General features: G+C 58.1%; 2 protein-coding genes across 2 annotated transcripts; both read right to left on the bottom strand.

The window, feature by feature from the left end:
- Positions 1-518: 518 nt before the first annotated feature.
- Positions 519-5,607, bottom strand: LOC142015014 (serine protease 33-like). The gene is made up of 6 exons (XM_074998360.1): positions 5,507-5,607; positions 3,407-3,433; positions 3,054-3,216; positions 2,624-2,895; positions 1,984-2,153; positions 519-1,337 (listed from the first exon to the last, which is right to left on the bottom strand). Exons 1-6 carry the CDS (start codon positions 5,562-5,564, stop codon positions 1,074-1,076), a joined length of 954 nt encoding a protein of 317 aa, XP_074854461.1. The 5' UTR covers positions 5,565-5,607; the 3' UTR covers positions 519-1,073.
- Positions 5,608-10,831: 5,224 nt separating this feature from the next.
- LOC142014999 (serine protease 27-like) lies at positions 10,832-17,217 on the bottom strand. The gene is made up of 6 exons (XM_074998339.1): positions 17,121-17,217; positions 16,709-16,735; positions 14,285-14,447; positions 13,354-13,625; positions 11,573-11,742; positions 10,832-11,179 (listed from the first exon to the last, which is right to left on the bottom strand). The coding sequence occupies exons 1-6, from the start codon at positions 17,176-17,178 to the stop codon at positions 10,832-10,834; spliced, it is 1,038 nt and encodes a 345-aa protein (XP_074854440.1). The 5' UTR covers positions 17,179-17,217.
- Between the last annotated feature and the right edge of the window lie 2,503 nt (positions 17,218-19,720).

The following is a 19,720-nucleotide window of genomic DNA, read 5'->3' as shown; positions in this document are numbered from 1 at the left end:
CTGAAAGAACTGGGCTTATTTAGCTTGGAAAAGAGAAGATGGAGGGGGACAGGATAGCGGTTTTCAAGTACCTCAAAGAGGGTTACAAGGAGGAGGGAGGAAAAATTGTTCCCCTTGGCCTCTGAGGACAGGACAAGGAGCAATGGGCTTAAACTGCAGCAGGGGAGGTTTAGGTTGGACATTAGGAAAAACTGAACTTTCAGGGTGGTCTTACACTGGAATAAATTACCGGGGGAGGTTGTGGAATCTCCAAGAGCAGGTTAGACAGACATCTCTCAGGGATGGTCTAGATGGTGGTTGGTCCTGCCATGAGATCAGGGGGCTGGACTCAATGGCCCCACGAGGTCCCTGCCAGTTCTCGAGTTCTATGACTGTGTGATTCCAGCACCGAGAGAAGACGAGGGGGAGTCTCAGCTTGGCCGAGCTATGACGAAGGGAGGTTGTGATAGAGAGCTATGAAATCACAGCCGGTCTGGAGAAATTAATCAAGGAAGTGTTTATTGATTCCCTCCCACAGCACGAGGACGAGGGCAGCCTGGCGGAGTTCACGGGCAGCCAATGTAACAAACAAAGGGAAGCTCAGCTTCGCATATTGCATGTCCCCCTGTGGAGCTCCGTGCCAGCAACGGCTGTGAAGGCCAAAGACATCGCTGGGCTCCAAAAGAATTAATGGAGAATTGGCCCAACGGTGGCTATCAGCCAAGACGGGGGGTGAGGGGGGCAGCGCTCTGCTGTGGGAGTCCGTAAACTCCTGCCTGCCACGTGCAGGGAGTGGACAACAGGGGGTAAATAACTTGTTAACTGCCCTGCTCTGGTCATTCCCTTTAGGGCACCCGGCATTGGCCCCTGTCCAAAGGCAGGACACTGGGCGAGATGGACCCACAGTCTGAGCCAGTCTGGCCGCACACCAATGCTCGAGACTTCCTACCTGGAACTGCATCAGTTGCACAGCAGGCTCGGGCTGTGGGCATTGCTCCTTCCTCTCCCACCTGCCTCCGACTGCCCCCAGGCCATGCAGGTTGCACGAGCGGCTGAACAGAGGGGAGCGACAGGGCCTCCTGCCAGAAGGGGGGTCACAGTGACAGGAGGAGAGCAGTGAAGAGGAGCAGGAAGCTGCGGAAGCAGGATCTGCCACCGTCTGCCCTTGCGGTGCATTCCCCTGTGGTGATGGCTTGGTGTCCAGAGCCAACATGTCCCCATATCCATTCACTGTAGGCTGCCATTCGGACATAGACACCAGGGCGATTGGGCCGGCCACAGCCATCCCCCCAGCTCACGACCCCCACCAGGAGCCAGGTTCCATTGTGCTCACAGGCCAGCGGCCCCCCAGAGTCACCCTAGAGGGGCAGAGAAATTTGGATTAATGAGGATTCCCCCCTCAGCTCCAAGCATCCTCAGCTCAGCCCCTTGCCAGTCAAGTCACCTGGACCGCATTGTGGCACCACCCACCTACCCTGCCATGCCCACCTGAGAAGTGAATAGAGCCTGGTGCACAGGCACACCTCTCTCTGAAGGCTGCGTTGGTGTCAGGTGTGGGATCCCCAAGACAGCCACAGCAGGAAGTGTGGCTGAGTTCCTCCTCTCCTGCCCTATGCTGTGACCCCTGCTGCGGATGGGCTGGAAATGCTCCCCAGAGCTGTGGGGCTGGAAGTGGACAGACTCTATAAAGATGCCTGGAGTGTTTCCAGTCACAGCACAACTGGTTCTGGCTCTCTGCAGACTCGGGAAATCTGAGTTACACTCTAGCCACTGCCTCCCTGTTTTGCTTTGACCCCAGGGTTTCTGCTTTGACCCCAGGGTTTCTGCTTTGACCCCAGGGTTGCCTGGAGATGGGACAGAGCCACAGAGCTGTTCGTCCAAGTGGATTTAAAAGCCGCCTGCTCAAAGGACTCCAGATTATGGAATGCCCTGCAGGCCCTATCTGGCAACAGGGACCCATGCTGGGAGTCACTCACATCCAGCCAGCCCAGAACCCTCTCGCACCTGGCAGGAGTCCCTCTGTCCTTGGGCATAGCCAGCGCAGAGCATGTCGGGTTTGACAGGGTCCCTGCCTATGCTCGGGTTTGGGTCGATGTTGTAGAGGGCATTGCAGGCTGCGGGTTCAATCAGCTGGACCTCAACCTCCTGCAGCGTCCTGGGGGGCAGGAGAGAGACTGGGGAGGGGGCAGAATTGGGGTAACCGATCGAACGGGTCCTGCACCCTGCTCCCCATGCCTGACAGTTCCCCATCCCCGTCCACCTCCCCAGCCGATTCCCCCGTCCCCCTGAGCCATCCCTCCGACTCCCTCTCCTGCCCACCTCCCACTGCCTGTCCACCCCTGCACCCATTCCACCCCCACCCAGCTACCAGAGCTGCACCGACCCCCGTAGGGCCCAGTCTGTGCAGCACCGTCCCCAGAGGGGCTGTTCTCTGCCAGTGTGGCCCAGAGACCATCCCCATCGACAGCACAGGGCTCCTGCCTGGGCCCTGCAGACCAGCTGCCTCGTGGTGGCTGGGAGGGACGCAGCCTGGCGGGGTCCCCGCCTGGGAGGGGCAGTGCAGAGCTGGTCGGGGATTGGTTGTAGAAGCTGCCGGGATCCCAGGGCTGCAGGGTGCGAGGCGTGGGTCGCAGGGCAGTCTTACCCCCCATGGCTGTCGTCCCCCAGCCGGTGACCCAGCAGGTGTGGTTGTCGGGGAAGGTGTCGGCCGGGCCTGGCAAGCAGACGGGGCGGATGTCGTCGGTGTATCGCACCGGCTCCTCCAGCTGCACCAGGGCGATGTCGGCCGAGCTCCTTGGGCTGCTGTAGTTGGGGTGGATGAAGATGTGTCTGACAGGGGCCGAGATCCGGCAGCGGTCGGGCCAGGAGAGCTGGTGCTCCCCCAGGTTCACACGGTAGGAGGGGACGAGGTCAGAGCTGGGGATGGGGGAGAACAGGGTGAGCGAATGGCTTGCAAACCAGCCAGAGACCCCTCCAGGTCTGGGACAGGGCAGGTGGCGACCAGCCGCAGGGGTGGTGGCCCTGAGCAGCACGTCCGTCCCAGCAGCCCCCGTCTCTGCCTTCCCCCGACTCACAGTTCGAAGCAGTGAGCTGCTGAGATGACCCACTCGGCTGAGATGAGGGACCCGCCACAGTGGTGGCGTCCGTTGTACTGGATGCTGACCTGCCATGGCCACCGGCCCCTGGGGGCGTCCCCGCCCCCCACGATCCGCTCGGAGCTCGTGGGCTGGCCGCACCCTGCAAGGGACACAGCATTGACATGGGATGGGCAGAGAATCAGAGCTCTGACTTTCAGCCCAGCCCCGCTCTAACCCATAGGCCCCACTCCCTTCTGCTAGCTGGGGAGCAAAGCCAGGACTCCTGGCTTCTCCTCTCATGACCCATGCCCAGGGCAAGGGAGGCTGCTGCTGTGCAGTGGGTGTCTCACCTGGCTGATTCCAGCTCCCTGGAGCACCTAGAGCACAAAGACAGAGAAGGGAAAGAGACTGATGCGTGAGCCAGGGGCAGGCACTGCCGGGAGCTGAGCAGGTGCGTGGAAAGCAATGCGTTCCATTGCTCCGCCCATAAATCCCAGCTCCGCCCATTGCCCCGGAACAGCCCAGCCACCATTCGTAGCAAGGCTTCTATTTGCTTTACCATCAGTAGGTTCCAGAATGAACAGCCCCCATTGTTCTGAATGGGGCGTCTCAGGACCAAATGCACAAATCTAGACTAGAAGGGCTGGGAGGGATCTATTAACGGCCAAATGGTTGGATCCCTCTGTTTTCTACTGGCCCAGTTCCATTCTCCATCAGTAGTACCTCACTCTCCTTCCCCTGGCAGCTATGCGTCACAGCCCCCTGGGCTTTATGAAAACTGACCTCTGAATATGCACAACTCAGAGACGCTTTATGCAGAACAAGTCACATAACATGTTGCCTGTAAATTTAAAATCTGCTGATTCTGACCATATCACTTCAGGTAGAAATACAATGCACAAATCCTTGAAGGCTTTTTTATTTTTTTTCTCTCCATGTTTTTGCCCCAGATCCCTAAAGTCCCCCCTCAAGGGCCAAACTCACAGCTTGGGGTTCAGGAGGCCAATGCTCAAACTACCAAGCTATACCTCCGCCTAATAGTGCCATTCAGGAGGTGTTAGTGGGACTGTAGGAACTTGGTGGCTCAGTTCTCAGACTGATGACTTGTGAATAGTTTTATTTGTCCTATAAGCCCAAACTGTGGCTGGCCCTAGAAAGACATGTAACCAGGCCACCTGGGACTGGACTCCCTCTTGAGTCTGGTACTTTCCCTTGGGGATGGGGCAATGGGACAAAAGGTTCCCATCCTGCAGGAAAACCTACTTAAGGAATGGAAAGCAATCAGGGCCTTGACTTCAGGCAGCCTTTGAAACAGCCTGGCCAGGCCAGGGCCTCCCTGTGAGGATACATGGGGGAATCCTGAAAATGAAGGCTGCTGTAGAACTCTGACGAGCTGGCGACCCAGGCCAGAGTGAAGCTCAGCTCTGACGTGCAGCATTTCTCCTGAGATAAGACTAACCTTTTAGGGAAAGAATTTGCACATAACCTGTTTCTCAGTGGATTAGGCCTGTTTTGTTTCTTTTGGCTTAGTAATTTATTCCGATCTGGCTGTTCTCACTTACATCTCAGTATTTCTACTTAATAAAACATTTCTGTTTCTTATTAAGTGGTGAATAATTATTACCTGGGGGAAACAATCACTCTGCAAAGAGGGAGGACACGTTATGAGCTATCTCGGTGTAAAACCTTTACGCAGGGCAAAATGCTAGTTCTTCCTGGGGGTTCTCAGCTGCCTCATCACTGGGTCCTCCCAAAGCTGAACTGGCTTGGGGTCTGTGTGACTCTGCGGGGGTGTGGGGTGGGGTTACCCCAAGTCTGTGCCTTGGCTGGGGGAGACCAGAGCTTAGAATCCATAGAATCACTCATGCATCTGACGAAGCAGATCTTTGCCCACGAAAGCTTGTGCTCCAAAATATCTGTTAGTCTATAAGGTGCCACAGGGCTTCTGGTTGTTTCTCATACAATCGCAAAGATCTCAGGAGGTCATTGAGTCCAAAGCAGGACCAACCTCAACCAACACATCCCAGCCAGGGCTTTCTCAAGCCAGGACTTAAAAACCTCTAGGGATGGAGAATCCACCACCTCTCTAGGCAACGCATCCCAGTGCTTCACCACCCTCCCGGGGAAGGAGTTTTTCCTAATATCCAACCTACACCTCTATTTCTGCAACTTGAGACCATTGCTCCTTGTTCTGCCGTCTGACACCACTGAGAACAGCCGCTCTCCATCCTCTTTAGAGCTCCCCTTCAGGAAGTTGAAGGCTGCTACCAGCTCCCCACTTCACTCTTCTCTGCAAACTAAGTAAGGCCATGGGGGGTGGGGAGCCCCAGAGGGCAGGAATGCCAGCATCCAGGGCTTGAGCAGCACACCCAGGCACAACCCCAAGCGGAATTCTGTGACCCAACCCATCACAGTATGGACTGGTCCCTAGGTCTCCACCCCACACTCACCCTGCAGCAGGGCCATCGCCAGCAGTACAGGAGCCAGTGGGGAGCAGAGACGCCCCATGGTTCAGCCTTCCCCACAGCTGTCTCGGCTGAGTGCAGCTGCCTCCATTGCTGTGGCCGAAGCTGAATGGAGAAGAAAAGTTTTGGGGCAGGGTTCAAGGGCACCTGTGTGCCCCTCCCCGGCCCTGGGGAGACAAATGGGGACGGGTTTCCTGGTAACCGGAGCAAGGAAATATGTGCCGCTGAATTCAACATGCTGAACAGGTTGTGGCTGCTTTCATTCTGCTCTGCCTGAGGTCACCCTGGTACCAGCTTCCTGGCAAGCCCAGCACAAACACACTATGGCTCAGGTCGACTCTGGGATTGTCCCTTCCCAGTGTTACAGGATGCAGAGAAGAGAAAGAAAAAAGGAGAACCGAGGCCGGGAAGAGGGTAGTCCTGGAATGAAGAAGATGGTGGCTCTGGGGTTATCGGTGAGGTTGGGCTGCAGAATCGCCCTCCCCAACTCCTCTGCCAGGCGGGAGAAGAGAAAACCACACGTGGGGGGGTGAGGAGACCAGGTGCCGGGAAGGATGCAGAACTGGAGGGAAATGTCATAGGGGCTGGAAACTTCGGGCAAGACAGCAAGTTGTGTGTTCTGACAGCTGTGGGGCCCCGCCAAGGCCAGAGAAAGCTGGATGAGCCGGAAAAACACCCTGACTTGGAAGAAAAGCCATTGAGCTGCACATGAAGGATATGGGGCATCCTATAGGGCTCTGCCCATGACAAATGCCTCTCCCCAGCCGTGAGGACCCTTAGCCAAGAAAATGCGCATGGACGTGGTGGCTGTTTGGTCTAGACCCATGTGCTTTTCATGCTACTGGTACCTAGCCATCTTTTCAAGGAATGGTGTTTGCTCAGGTTTGCAGTTCAGAGTCTCCTCAAACTGTTCACAAACTCTTATTGAATTTGCCAGTTTCAGAACAAAACTGCTCACGCAGAATTGCGTCTCTGGCTTATTCAAAAAAAGAACATTGGATGTTTCACTCTGAAGCAAGATTTACTCTGAAAATAGTCTAGATTTATTTTTAAACATGTTGAAAGAAAGAAAGAAAGAAAGAAAGAAAGAAAGAAAGAAAGAAAGAAAGGAATTGGAGATTAAATGAAACGTAGAGAACAACAGACCAGAGTTAAAGGATGAATGATCTAAGCTCCTTTTATTCAGGGTGAATGGAAGAAGCAAGTCCCTTTGTGTCGTGAGAAAGCTGGACTCAGTAAAAGGCCCCACCCAAGGCAACTAGCCGCAGGATGAAGCTGTTGTGTCTGAGGGACTGGCTGAAAAGACAGGGGCAAACAGCGTATGAGAGGCAAGTCTGCTGACAGCGAGAGAAGCACCGACGATCCTGCTTGCCCCTTCCAGCTCAGGACTGGCTGGATTCGTGGCTCAGGCATTTGGACCAGAGCCACCTGCTCTGGCTCGTTCTCACTGACTTGAGGGAGGCAGGGCTTTGTGTGCGTTCTTTGTGAATAACCAGGTTTGTCCCAAAGAGTCAGCCCGATCCGTAACCTCCTCCTCTTACAGAACGAATCTGGCGAGGCCCCAAATGGAAGCAAAACCTCCCAGGCCTGTGGGGCACCTTTTCCCTCTGCAGGACACAGCCTCCTGCCTCTGCCTCTCCCAAAGATGCCTGCTGCTGTGTAACTTGCCAAGGTGTGAAAATGGCCAAGAACGACGCTGTTTCCTGTAATTGCCACGGGGCTGTGCCCGCGACTTGCCAGGGAACCCAGGCGTGCTGGCCCTATCCCAGCGTGACTCACTGCTCTCTGCCTGCGAGAATTCCCTCCGTGGTGCTCACACACACAAAGCTCCCCTCCCGGAGGCGGCCATAGGCTGGGTCTGGAGAAAGGGACACGCACCCAAACAGAGCAGCGCCCATCAGGGTAAGGAAAGGGACTTCATGGGCTGAGCAAGACCACTTCCCTCTCTCTGCTGAGATAGCCAGTGCCCACTCGGGGTCTCGGTGGTGCACAACATCCCATGGCCCTGGTCTTCGCTGGGGTCTGTGCACAAGCAGGAGGAGCTAATCGTGAGTGGGGCCCTCGCACTGGGGCCCTGCATCCGGCTGGTGCATCCCCTGGCCCAGTGCCACCCACTCCTGGTATGAGACGGCATTACTCCATCACGCCCAGTTTGACTGGTGGAACATTGTTTTACAAGGAACCTCACCCCAGCTGCCACTTGTTTTACAAGGAACCTTCCTGCCAGCTGGGAAACTGCGACCAGCACAGGGAGGCACATGTAACCCACACACCCCCTGGGTGCGGGTCATTGTGTCATGCAGGGGTGCCAGGGCGCTTACACAGAGGGCTTGTCTACACAAGCCGCCCCCTTTGAAGGGGGCGTGCTAAGCGGCCTGAGCAGAGGAGGCTAGTGAGGTGCAGCATATGAATCCCAGCTCCTCATTGGCCTCTGCTGAGGGGGCTGATTAGCATGTCCCCTTCAAAGGAGGGAGCTAGTGTAGGCAAGCCTGAAAAATGCCAGGCACTTGCCAACAGCCAGCTGGCTCTGTGTTCCTGCTGAAGAGCCTTGGGCTGTAAGCTCCAGAGGTCATGGGTGTGAGGCCATCTGAGGGTGGCTACACATAGGAAAACTGCTTTTCCTTCAACATGGTGATTTTTTCCTTCAAAAAAGGAAGACGACAACCACATGTACAGCCCCACACTCGGCCTCCCGCCAACCTGGGTTACAACCAGCCAGGGGGCCCACCACATTCCCTAGCCCTGAGCTCCCCCGTCTGCGCCTGCAGGGCCCAGCCCCGCTCTGTGCCGTTCCCTCGGTCCTTGAAACCCACTGCAGCACATCACGGCTCCCAGCTGGGGGTAGATACGTCCTGCCCCACAGGCGCCAGCTCCGTCATTTCTCCAGGGGTGCTCACCCCCTGCTGCACCTTGGGCCCTGCCCCACCCCACTGCTTCCATCCCCCCACCCCCACCCCCACTCCACCCCACCCTGTCTCTTCCCCTCCCCCGCAAGCACACCCCCAGCTCCACGCCTGGCCCTCCCTCCAGTGCCACCTGCACAGGGCTGAACAGCTGCGGGAAGCACAGGGAGGGAGGCAGAGGAGCTGATTGGTGGGGCTGCTGGCGGGTGGGAGGTGCTGGGGGGAGGCAGAGGAGCTGATTGGTGGGGCTGCTGGTGGTTGGGCTGTGCCAGCGGAAGGGAAAGGAGCTGATTGACGGGGCCACTGGTGGGTGGGAGGTGCTGGGGGGAGGCAGAGGAGCTGATTGGTGGGGCTGCTGGTGGGTGAGAGGTGCTGGAAGGCAGGGGTAGGAGATGATTGGTGGAGCTGCTGGTGGGTGGGAGGTGCTGGGGGGGGGAAAGAGCCAACTGGTGGGTGCTATTTTTTCCCGCCCAGGGTGGGCATGTGGGCCCTTCCCTGCAGGCCCAGCACTGAGCTGGCGGATGGCCCAGTGACGCACACGTGTTAGCAACAGGAGACGAGGCGAGACATCCCCGTCCCCCAGCCGGAGACCTGGAAAAGACCCGGCGGGGGGCAACAGAGGAGCTCTGCACACCTGGGGAGCCGAACATCGGCTGCTCGGGGGCTGCAAACTACCGAGCTAAGGGCCTCCTCGGGGCTGTCCCCACGGCCCGCAACGCCCAGCGCCCGGCCCGGGCAGGACAGCCCCTGATTTGTGACTGCGAAGGCACTCCTCTCCTCGGGCGCAGGACAAAGCGTGGGCCTGGCCCCGGCCTAGCCAGAGACTGGGGGCAGCAGCCCCCGGGGGACAGGCGGGCGCTGCCTGGAGCACAGCTGATTTGCCCCAGGAAGGCATGAGCCGGGCCGGCCTCCCTGCCACAGCGTGTAGCGACGGGGCACGGAGATGGTGTCTTCTCCCTGGCCTCCTAGTATCTGAAGCTCAACCAGCTCCTCTGCCTGCCTAGGCCCAACCTACTGATCGGATAGGCCCATGCTCACCTCCACCACCACCACCCCGCCCAGCTCCTTCCTGGGGCCGCACGTGTCTGTCACTCCCTGGCACTGCTGGGGCACATCACCCCACCAGCACCTCACAGCCCTTGGCCAAGGCCTCGTGCCCCACATGCTGCTCAGGCGGGGGCATCGGGCACAGGCCGTTGACTCAGTTGCTTGCCCTCCGCTCCCTCCTCCTGTTAGCTACGACAGATCAGGAAAGGGATCTTGGAATTACAGTGGATAGTTCCCTGAAAACATCCATGCAGTGTGCAGCGGCAGTCAGTAAAGCAAGTAGGATGTCAGGAATAATTAAAAAAGGGATAGAAGATAAGTTGAAGAATATCTTACTTCCCCTATATAAAACTATGGTACGCCCACATCTTGAGTACTGCGTGCAGATGTGGTCTCCTCACCTCAAAAAAGATATATTGGGGTTAGAAAAGGTTCAGAAAAGGGCAACTAAAATGATGAAGGGTTTGGAAGGGGTCCCATATGAGGAGAGGCAAGAGAGACTGGGACTTTTCAGTCTAGAAAAGAGCAGACTGAGGGGCGATATGATGGAGGTATATAAAATCATGAAGGGTGTGGAGAAAGTGAATACAGAGAAGTTATTTACTTGTTCCCATGATATAAGAACTAGAGGACACCTATTGAGATTAATGGGTAGCAGGTTCAAAACTAATAAAAGAAAGTTTTTCTTCACACAGCGCACTGTCAACCTGTGGACCTCCTGACCAGAGGATGCTGTGAAGTCCAGGACTCTAACAGAGGGTAAAAAAGAGCTTGGTAAATGTTTGGAGGTCCGGTCCCTAGATGGCTGTTAGCAAGGGGTAAGGTACGGTGCCGAGCCTTTTGTGGAAGGCGGGAGATGGATGGCAGGAGACAAATCGCTTGATCGTTGTCTTCGGTTCACCTCCTCTGGGACACCGGGCACAGGCTACTGTTGGCAGACGGGATACTGAGCTAGATGGACCTTTGGTCTGACCCAGTACGGCCGTTCTTATGTTCCTGCTGGGGCAGCACCGGCTTGAGGTCTGCCTCCGCCCCGTCTCCGTTCGCTGGGTCTGCGCACCGCTCGTCGGACCCGGCGGCAGCACACCGCCCCGTCTGCGGGGAGGCCTGTTCGGCCGCTGCCCTGCCACGCCTGGCCTGGCCTGAACGCCTCTCCGTGCCCGTCCCAGAGTTCCTGCCCCAGCGCGCCTCCATCACACCCGGCCGGGACAGGACGGAGCAGCCTGCTGCTCACGGCGCATTTCACACAACGGTTGTCGCAGGAGCGGACGGGGTGTGACGACCTATGGGACGGGCGACAGGCTTTGTCTGCCCCACGGGCGAGGAAGGGCTGGCGTGGGGGGGGACCAGTCCACCAGGGTCACAGAGTGAGTCGCAGAAGCACAGCCAGGGGAAGGAGGGTGCCCGGGAGGGTGGCAGAGGGACAGGCCCTGTTCCTGGTGGCCGGGGGAGACAGATAGGCCCTGCTCGGCATGACGGGGGCAGGGGGGCTGGTTCTGGTCTCAGTGAAGTTCACATCCGCGAAGGTCGCCCCCGGCATGATCGCCTGGATCCAGTCGTTGTGGGCATTGGGGCGGTTGTAGACGCCGGGGTAACCCGGGGCAACTGTGGTTATTCCATTCTGGGTTGTCTTCAGTAGCCAGCTGACAACCCCAGCCAGGTACCAGATCCCGCCCTCTTCGCACACCAGGGGTCCCCCGGAGTCCCCCTAGAGAGAGGGAAGGAAATGGGGCTGGAGGGGAGGGGACAGTCCCCGTCATGGCCAGGGCCGTGGGCCATTCTCCCGCTCTGTGCCCAGACACACGTCAGCGAGGGCTGATTGTGGGCCAGCGCATTCGGGAGCTGTGCGCGGATGGACCCCGCTGGCTTTACACACTGGAGACTCTAGGCTCTTCTCTGAGCACTGGGGCGGAACCTGGCCGCAGCTCAGCCCCTCCCGCCAAGCCCCGGTTTGGCGTGGCCGTCCGGCACACCGCCACATCCAGCACACCGCCACGTCCGGCACACCGCCACGTCCGGCACACCGCCACGTCGCGCGGGAGAACGTGCCAGGAGCGACGGGGAAGCGATGTCCCATGGCAGGGCCAAGAGGGAGCCTCACCGGGGCAGTCCCCTGCCAGCCTTCCATGGGCTCGGCGCACAGCATGTCAGCCTTGACAGGGTCGTCCCCCACGGGCTTCGCCAAGGCCTTCCGCATGCGCTGGTTGCAGACCCTGGAGTCTATGGTGAACACCTCCAGCTCTTGCAGCGTCACTGGCGTGGAAGGAGCTTCTGCAATGAAAGGCCCCAGGGCGGTGACTCCACCCGTGTGAGTGGACATCACAGAAAAAGCTGATCTGGAGGCTATGGGGCCTAATGGTTAGAGCAGGTGGGGCTGGACATCGGTTCCAGGGTTCTCTGTCAGCTGAGGGCTTGGTGGCCCCCAAGGGGAGATTCAGGTGTTGCCCAGCTGATAGCAGAGCTCTCGCAGCCAGCAGTGTGTGTGTCTATTGGGGGTGCACATCCGCACAGGCCTTGGTGCACAAAATAGAATTTATTCCATGCAGGGGCAATTTCATAGCAGCCTTCAACTCCCCGAAGGGGAGCGCCAAAGAGGATGGCGCGAGGCTGTTCTCAGTGGTGTCAGACGGCAGAACAAGGAGCAATGGGCTGAAGTTGCAGAGGGAGAGGATTAGGTTGGATATTAGGAAAAACTCCCTCCCCAGGAGGGCGGGGAAGCACTGGGATGCGCTGCCTGGAGAGGTGGTGGGAATCTCCATCCCTGGAGGCTTTTAAGTCCGGCTTGACAAAGCCCTGGCTGGGATGATTTCATTGCGGTTGTCATGGAATCCAAGGGATGGAAGGGCCCTCAGGAAGTCATCGAGTCCAGCCCCTGGCCAGAACAGGGCCAACCGCAACTAAATCATCCCATCCTAATTTCCAGCCACTCCTCTCCCTCCGCAGCTGCCAACCATTGCTCCTCGTCCTGCCGTCCGTCACCACTGAGAACTGGTCCATCAACGGCTGCTGGGCGGGAAGGGTGTCCCTGGCCTCGGTTTGTCAGAAGTTGGCAACGGGCAGCAGGAGCAAAGGATGATTTCCCATTTGGTTCACTCCCTCGGGGGCACCTGGCATTGGCCAGTGAGGGCAGCCAGGGTCCTGGGCTGGATGGGCGTTTGGTCTGAGCCAGTGTGGCCGTTCATATGCTCGTAATTGTACAGCTGCAGCTGCTTAACCATGAGAATGGCCATCCTGGGTCAGACCAAAGGTGCACCCAGACCAGTGTCCTGGCTGCCAACCGTGGTCGTTTCCTGGCTGCCAACCGTGGCCGTGTCCTGGCTGCCAACCGTGGTCGTTTCCTGGCTGCTGACTGTGGCCGGTATCATTCAGCGACAATGCAAAGACACGCCCACACTGAGCGACCCATCCCCGGCTGTCCAGCACCAGATTCTGGCTGTCAAGGCCTTCGATGCACTCAGAGCTGGGGGTGGCGTCCCTGCTCGGACCGTTGAGAGCCACTGGTGGCCTTCTCATCCAGGAGCGTATCTGGCTCTTGTTTGAGCCTGGCTACATTTTTGGCCGCCACAACAACCCCGGCCAGGCATGCCGCAGGCTGGCTGTGCGCTGCATGACGACGTCTTTCCCGCTGGCTGCTTCAGCCCGGCTGCCCGTTAATTTCACCCCCTGGCTGCAGCCTCCGGCGGTACGGGAAGGGGAACGGCCCTTCCCCAGTCGCTGTCTCCCGCCGTTCAGACGGTACCGGCTCTATAACTGTGTGACTGGGTAACCCTGCAACGCTTGGCCCAGCTGTGTGCACAGCAGCCACCGCCTCCCAGCCCGTCACCTCCCCCCGGCACGGGGTCCTTCCGCCCGTCCCCTCTGACAGCACTGCCTCTGCCTCACCTAGCGGGCGAATGTTCCCCCAGCCCGTCACCCAGCAGGGCTGCCCGGCCGGCACGTGTGCAGCGGCATGAAGCAGGCACAAGGGGCTGACAGCTGCCGAGAACACAACCGGTTTCTCCAACTCCACCAGCGCAATGTCGGCAAAGAAAGTGTCACCATCGTAGCTGGGATGGGAGAAGATCTGCTTCACTGCGCTCCAGGCCCGGGTGGGGCTCTCGCCGACCAGCCGTGTGTCACCCAGCTGCAGCTGGTACGCGGAATTGGCTACAGACCTGGAGGCGAAGCACCCAGTTAGGGGACAGCTGCCCGGCCAATACCTCTCAGGGTTGGCTCACTTGGAGCTGAGATGCAGCCATCTCTGGGGTGGGGCGGCTGGGGAACGGCCACACATAATGCTGCACGGGGCTGGCTTGCTTGACACTGACACGCAGCCACCGCTGAGGTGGGGCAGCTGGGGAACAGCCACACATAATGCTGCACGGGCTGGCTCGCTTGGCACTGACATGCAGCCATCTCTGGGGTGGGGCGGCTGGGGAACGGCCACACATAATGCTGCACAGGGCTGGCTCGCTTGGCACTGACATGCAGCCACCTCTGGGGTGGGGCGGCTGGGGAACGGCCACACATAATGCTGCACAGGGCTGGGTCGCTTGGCACTGACATGCAGCCACCTCTGGGGTGGGGTGGCTAGGGAAGGGTCACACATAATGCTGCACAGGGCTGGCTTGCTTGGCACTGACATGCAGCCACCTCTGGGCTGGGGCAGCTGGGGAACAGCCACACATAATGCTTCACAGGGCTGGCTCCCGTGACGTTGACATGCAGCCACCTCTGGGGTGGGGCGGCTGGGGAACAGCCACACGGTGGTGCTGTGCAATGGGAAGCCAAGGGAACGGGAGAGGGACTCCTTCCACAGCAGCAGGGTACTCACTGAGGGAAGCAATGAGCCGCGGACACCACCCAGCTGGCAGAGACCAACGAGCCGCCGCAGATGTGGGAGCCGTGTCTCTGCACACTGACCTGCCAGGGCCAGGCCCTGTCCCGGGCGGACTGACCATTCAGGATGCGCCCTGTGACCAAGCGCCTGCCACAGCCTGGGAAGGAGCCAGGGAACGTGCATCAGCCCCAGGCCAGGCAGCTCCCGGGGGAAGACGGCAAATAGCAGAAGTGCTACTGACAGTAAGAGCAGCTCATTCCCCTGGACCGCCCAGGGGAAGAACCCAGGAGTCCTGGCTCCAAGCCCACCGGCTCTTACCCATTGGCCCCTCTTCCTTTCCCGGGGAAGGGCCAGATCCCGCAGGCTTGGCCGCGCAGCAGGACGCTGGCTGGCTGTGCACGCCCGGGTGGTACTGCCACTGCTTTTGGCACGTTACCTGCCTGATCCAGCTTGCACAAGCTCGACGGCATTTCTGGAGCAACCCACAGCAGCTGTATGGCACCATTACCCCCACAGGGGAAGCAGCCTAGTCCGGGCAGAGCAAAGGTCCATCCAGCCCAGCGCTCGTCCCCCGCCAGCAGCCAGCACCAGGCTCCCCCGAGCGAGCGAGCAGAGCCGGGAGTCGCTGAATGAGCCCTCCCCTGTCACCCCTGCCCAGCTTCTGGCAAACAGGTGAGACACCCACCCTGCCCAGCCTGGCCCACAGCCATTGACGGACCTGTCCTCCAGGAACTTCTCTAGCTCTTCTCTGACCCCTGTTACAGTCCTGGTCTTCACAGCCTCATCCGGCCAGGAGTCCCGCAGGTTAAGGTACCTCCCAGCCACCAGCGGCTGCCCTCCCAGGCCTTCTGTAGGCCTTACTCCATCCCTGTGGGCTGGCAAGTCACACACCCAGCTTGGCTACATGCCACTGCCCAGTCCCTTGGCTTCTGCACCCCAGCACCCTGCCCTGATCCTCAGCCGCCGGGGGAACCGCACTCCTCAGTTCCCTGCTTTCACCTAGTTCAGCCCATTCTTTAGACCTTAGCTAGAGGTCTGTAGCAAAGCCCAAGCTGCTGTTGTGTATGGGAGCCCGAAGCAGAGATCCAAGGTCCAGGCGGTGGAAGCAGGAGGTTACAGGAAGAAGGAAAATGGAAGATACAGCCTGGACCTGTCAGCGAGGTTCTCGTCCCTCCAGTAGAGTGTTTTCCAGCCAATGGTTCCCTAGCAGCTATCCAGCCCACAGGTCAGGATTCACCATCCTCAGGACATGCCAGTTCCACCATGAGGGACCCTCTTGTGCTCTTACCCAGCCCCACACCCCACATCTCCCATGACTCGCCAGTGTCTCTATTGTCTTTGCAAATCTCCAGCCTATCTCCCATCCCATCCATAATGCCAGCCTGTCCCCCAGCTCCCCAGTTTTCAGGTTCCCCATCAGGGTTGTGGTCCTATGTGCCCCTCGCTCTGAAGTAGCTTTGAGCAGGGGGTTGGACTAGGTGACTTCCTGGGGTCTCTTCCAGCCCCAGTTTCCTAGGAGTCTATCAAGTCTGCACAAACATCTTGTGATAACCACAAGGATCAGCTCAAGCATAGCTTGTAGCAGAGACCCCAGGAGATCCTTTCAGTGTCCCTGGTGGGACTTGGCTAGAACATCCCAGCCAGAGGGTGGCTGGAAAGATTTGGGCGTGTCCATCACAAGGGGATCAGGGGCAAGGAAAACGCATGGAGGGCTAAACTTATGGGATTGTGGCTCCCATGGATCTTAGAATGAGGTTATCTTGGGAGTGGGGACACAGTTACGGCTGTTGTGGAATTAAGGTTATCCAAGTGTAAGGATTAAGGATATCATGGGGTTAAGGTTATGGTGGGTGTCACGTTGCTGTGGGAGATAGGCCAGAGGAGCCTCTCAAGGAGGGCCAGAAACTGGAAACAAACAACCCAGCCTGGCATGGAAATCACGGGGTTAAATCAGGAAGCTGGAATGCAACACCTGGGCTCCCGGCCCCCCCCACCCCACCCCGCAGTTCGGGTGTGCAGCCCCAGGGCGCGCACAGACCAAAGTATTATTTACACAAGCAAATGCAATTCCTGCAAGCTGGGTGTGAGGGTTTCACTGAAAGAAAGAAAGAAAGAAAAGAAAAGAAAAGCCCCGCAAGGCAGCCCTTACCTTAACCCCCATGAGAAACTCTACTGTACCTTAGTGACAACCACCAGCCTCACACCCTTAATTCTAGCTCAACGGTCACCTCAACCACCAGACAGCCTTCACCCCTACCCCCAGCCCTCACAGTACCCCTGACACTTACCAGCCCTGCTCTAACCTCCTCTACCTACCCCAGGCTGTAGCTGCAAGAGACCCAGGGGTCCTAGCTCCCAGCTTCCTCCTTCCCCAGGCCCCGGGCAGGTAAGGCTGGCATTTTGCTGGGGGTGTCTTACCTGTCTGGTTCTGACTCCCCTGGGCACCTAGGAAGCAAAGAGCACAAAGATGCTGATGTCCATGCGGCGGGGGAGTGGTACCTGTCACTGCTCTGCGTTATACGCAGTAGGCCTGGGGGATGTGTGCTCCAAGCTCTACACACAGTTCCCAGGCTACGCCCACTCCCCCAAACAGCCCTACTATCCTCACCAAAGGTGAAGAGTCTTGGCAGGGTCAGCCGTCCGCTAGCCATCGGTAGGTTTCAGAGTTAACAGTCCCCATTGATGGCGGAAGGAGGTGGCTCAGGAGTGAATGCAGAAATCGGAGCTAGATGGCCAGGGGGCTGGATCCCTGTTTTTCACCAGCCCGGTCCTCTCCCACATCTCCTTCCCCTCCCCATGGGAATTTGGCATCTCACTGGAGCCCACTCACCCTGCACCAGGCTCATTGCCAGCAGCGCTATGGCCAGTGGGGAGCAGAGATGTCCCATGGGCCAGCCTCACCGCATCCTTTCTTAGCTACACCCGGCCGCCTCCATTGCTAGGCGAAAGCCCGACCAGGAAAGAACTTGCTGGAGCAGGTTTTTATAGACACAGCCTCTCGCCACCCGCCTCCCTGATCAACCGAGAACAGCCGTGACCGATCCCACACTGAATCGCTCCAGGAAACAAAAGCCGCTGAATTCAGCATGTCAACAAGGCCCAACAGATCTCCGGCTGCTCTGCCTGGAGCTGGCCGGTGACAGGCAGCCCACAAAACCAACCCAGCCCAGCAATGGCCGAGAGGAACTGGGGAAGGCCCATGGCGGCTTCCTCCTCTCTGTCCCACCAGCAACTCAACGTGCCCAGAAGAGAGGGCCAAGGCCAGGGCTCCAGCAATGCGGAGGTTGTCAGGGGAGTCTGGTTAACTCGGGGCTGTGGAGACCAGGACTTCAACAGGGATCAGAGAAGAGCCAGAAAAGTTCATGGAGGGTTGGTCCATCTATGGCCGTTGGCCAAGCTGGGCAGGGAGGTGTCCCAGCCTGTGTCTGTCTGTGGCTGGGAAGGGGCAATGAAATGGATCACTGGATGATCCTCTATTCAGTTCCCTCCCTCAGGGGCACCTGGCATTGGCCACTGCTGGCAGCCAGGCCCCTGGGCTGGATGGACCTTCGGTCTGACCCCGCGTGGTCGTTCTTATGTTGAGAAGGGAGAGAAGTAAACAGTGGTGTCCCTGGGGGGCCTGGGACCAGGCCTGCTGAACACATTCAGATACGACCTGGTGGCGGAGGGGAAGGGTAAACAGTGAGGTGGCAACAGCGGCAGCTGATAGAAGATTTATTCAGGACAGTGGAGTCCAAAGCCGACTGCAGAGAGCTACAAGGGGGTCACACCAGACTGAGCGGCGGGTGAGAGGACGGCGGACGAAAGCCAACGCTGAGAAATGCCGAGGAAACAACGTGGCAAAGTATAATCCCAAATCCACATAGAAAACGATGGGAGCTACATTAGCTGAACCCATCTCTAAAAAGACTGGGGAGACCTTGCGGAGGGTTGTCTGAACGTACCTGCTCCACGCCTAGTGGCAATTAAAACATCCTGGAATACTGAGACGCCTTGGGAAGGGGAGACACAAACCGGCAAATAATCCACGGCACACCCAGTACCGAACGCTGTGTGCAGATTTGGTCACCCCCCAAAAAAGGGGTACTGGGTTTGGCGAAGGTGGGGAGAACAGCAACAGAGATTACTGGGAATCCTGAACACGTCCCACAGCAGGAGACATTGAAAAACTTGGGACTTTTCAGAGTGGAAAAGAGCCGGTTAAGGGGCAGACGCCACCGAGGTCTGTAAAATCAGGAATGATGTGAAAAAATTAAATCTGTGTTATTTACTCCTCTAATAGCAGGGAAGGAGGAGTCGCTCAGTGCGATTAATGGGCAGCAGACGTAAAACAAAAGGGAATATTCCTCCCCGGGCAGCCCGTGGGACTCTGCCGGAGGACGTGAGAAGGTCAAGGCTAGCACAGGGGTCAAATGCGACGTAGGTAAGTTGAGGGAGAACCGGTTCTTCTATGGCAGTTAGCCACTGTGGGCACAGATCCACCCCCAGGGTCTGCATGTCCCTCACCGCTGCTGACCAGGAGCTGGGGATGGTGACGGGACTCAGTGGTTGCCTGCTGCATTCACTCCCCCTGGGGCACCTGGCACTGGCCACCGTCGGAAGACAGCAGACCAGGCTAGATGGGCCTCTGGCCTGACCCAGTCTGGCTGTTCTTGTGTTCTTAGAACCCAGCTGTGTCCGCCCCTCGCTGGAGCACAGCGGCCCCCCACACCCCGCCCAGAACTGAGCTAGTACCCCCGAGTCCTGACGGGGCGTCGCTCAGTCTCTCCACGGCGTCGTACCAAAGTAAGAACATATATTCAAATACTAAACCTACCAGTGCCCCTAAGCGACTTGCCACAAGCTGCCAGAACGGGTCCTTTTTAGAGCTGGGTGGACCTAGGCTGGTTCTGTTTCTTTCATACAGGAGTTAGATGCAGAGCCCCTGCCAGCGAACTGCTAAATCACCTGACGGATAACTAGTTCTCAAGCCCCCAGTTAGTCCCGGGACTCCTGGCGGATGTTGCTCCTCAGCCAAAATGATACCCCTGCCCGGCAGGCTCTAGCTTCGTAGGGGAGCCGAGATCCTTCAGACTGTCGGTTCAAAGAGCTTCCGAACTTTTCCGAGATGTCGGAGACTCACCCCGGGTGTGGGAAAGCCCAGAACTTCAGAGGCAGCGTCACCCAGGGTTAAGTCAAGTGCAATGCAAAAGCGTCATGTGGTTGTTACATTGCTGTGACATTATTAGGGCTGGACCGGGTTCCTTTGGTCCGGGTTTCTGCAGGAGAAAGGCAGTTTGGACATATTTGCTGATAGGTTTATTGCCTCATTATCTGGGCTTTCGTTATGTGCAGGATTTTGAAGTTCTCCAAGAAAAGCCAAAGAAGCGACGGAAGAGGAGAGTGTGAATAACGCCAGATTTCTGTTTCTATTGCGTTTCCCTCTGGTTG

This window comes from Carettochelys insculpta, chromosome 6 (assembly GCF_033958435.1).
Source record: "Carettochelys insculpta isolate YL-2023 chromosome 6, ASM3395843v1, whole genome shotgun sequence".
Lineage (NCBI taxonomy): Eukaryota > Metazoa > Chordata > Testudines > Carettochelyidae > Carettochelys > Carettochelys insculpta.
This window is presented reverse-complemented; position numbering and strand designations above follow the sequence as displayed.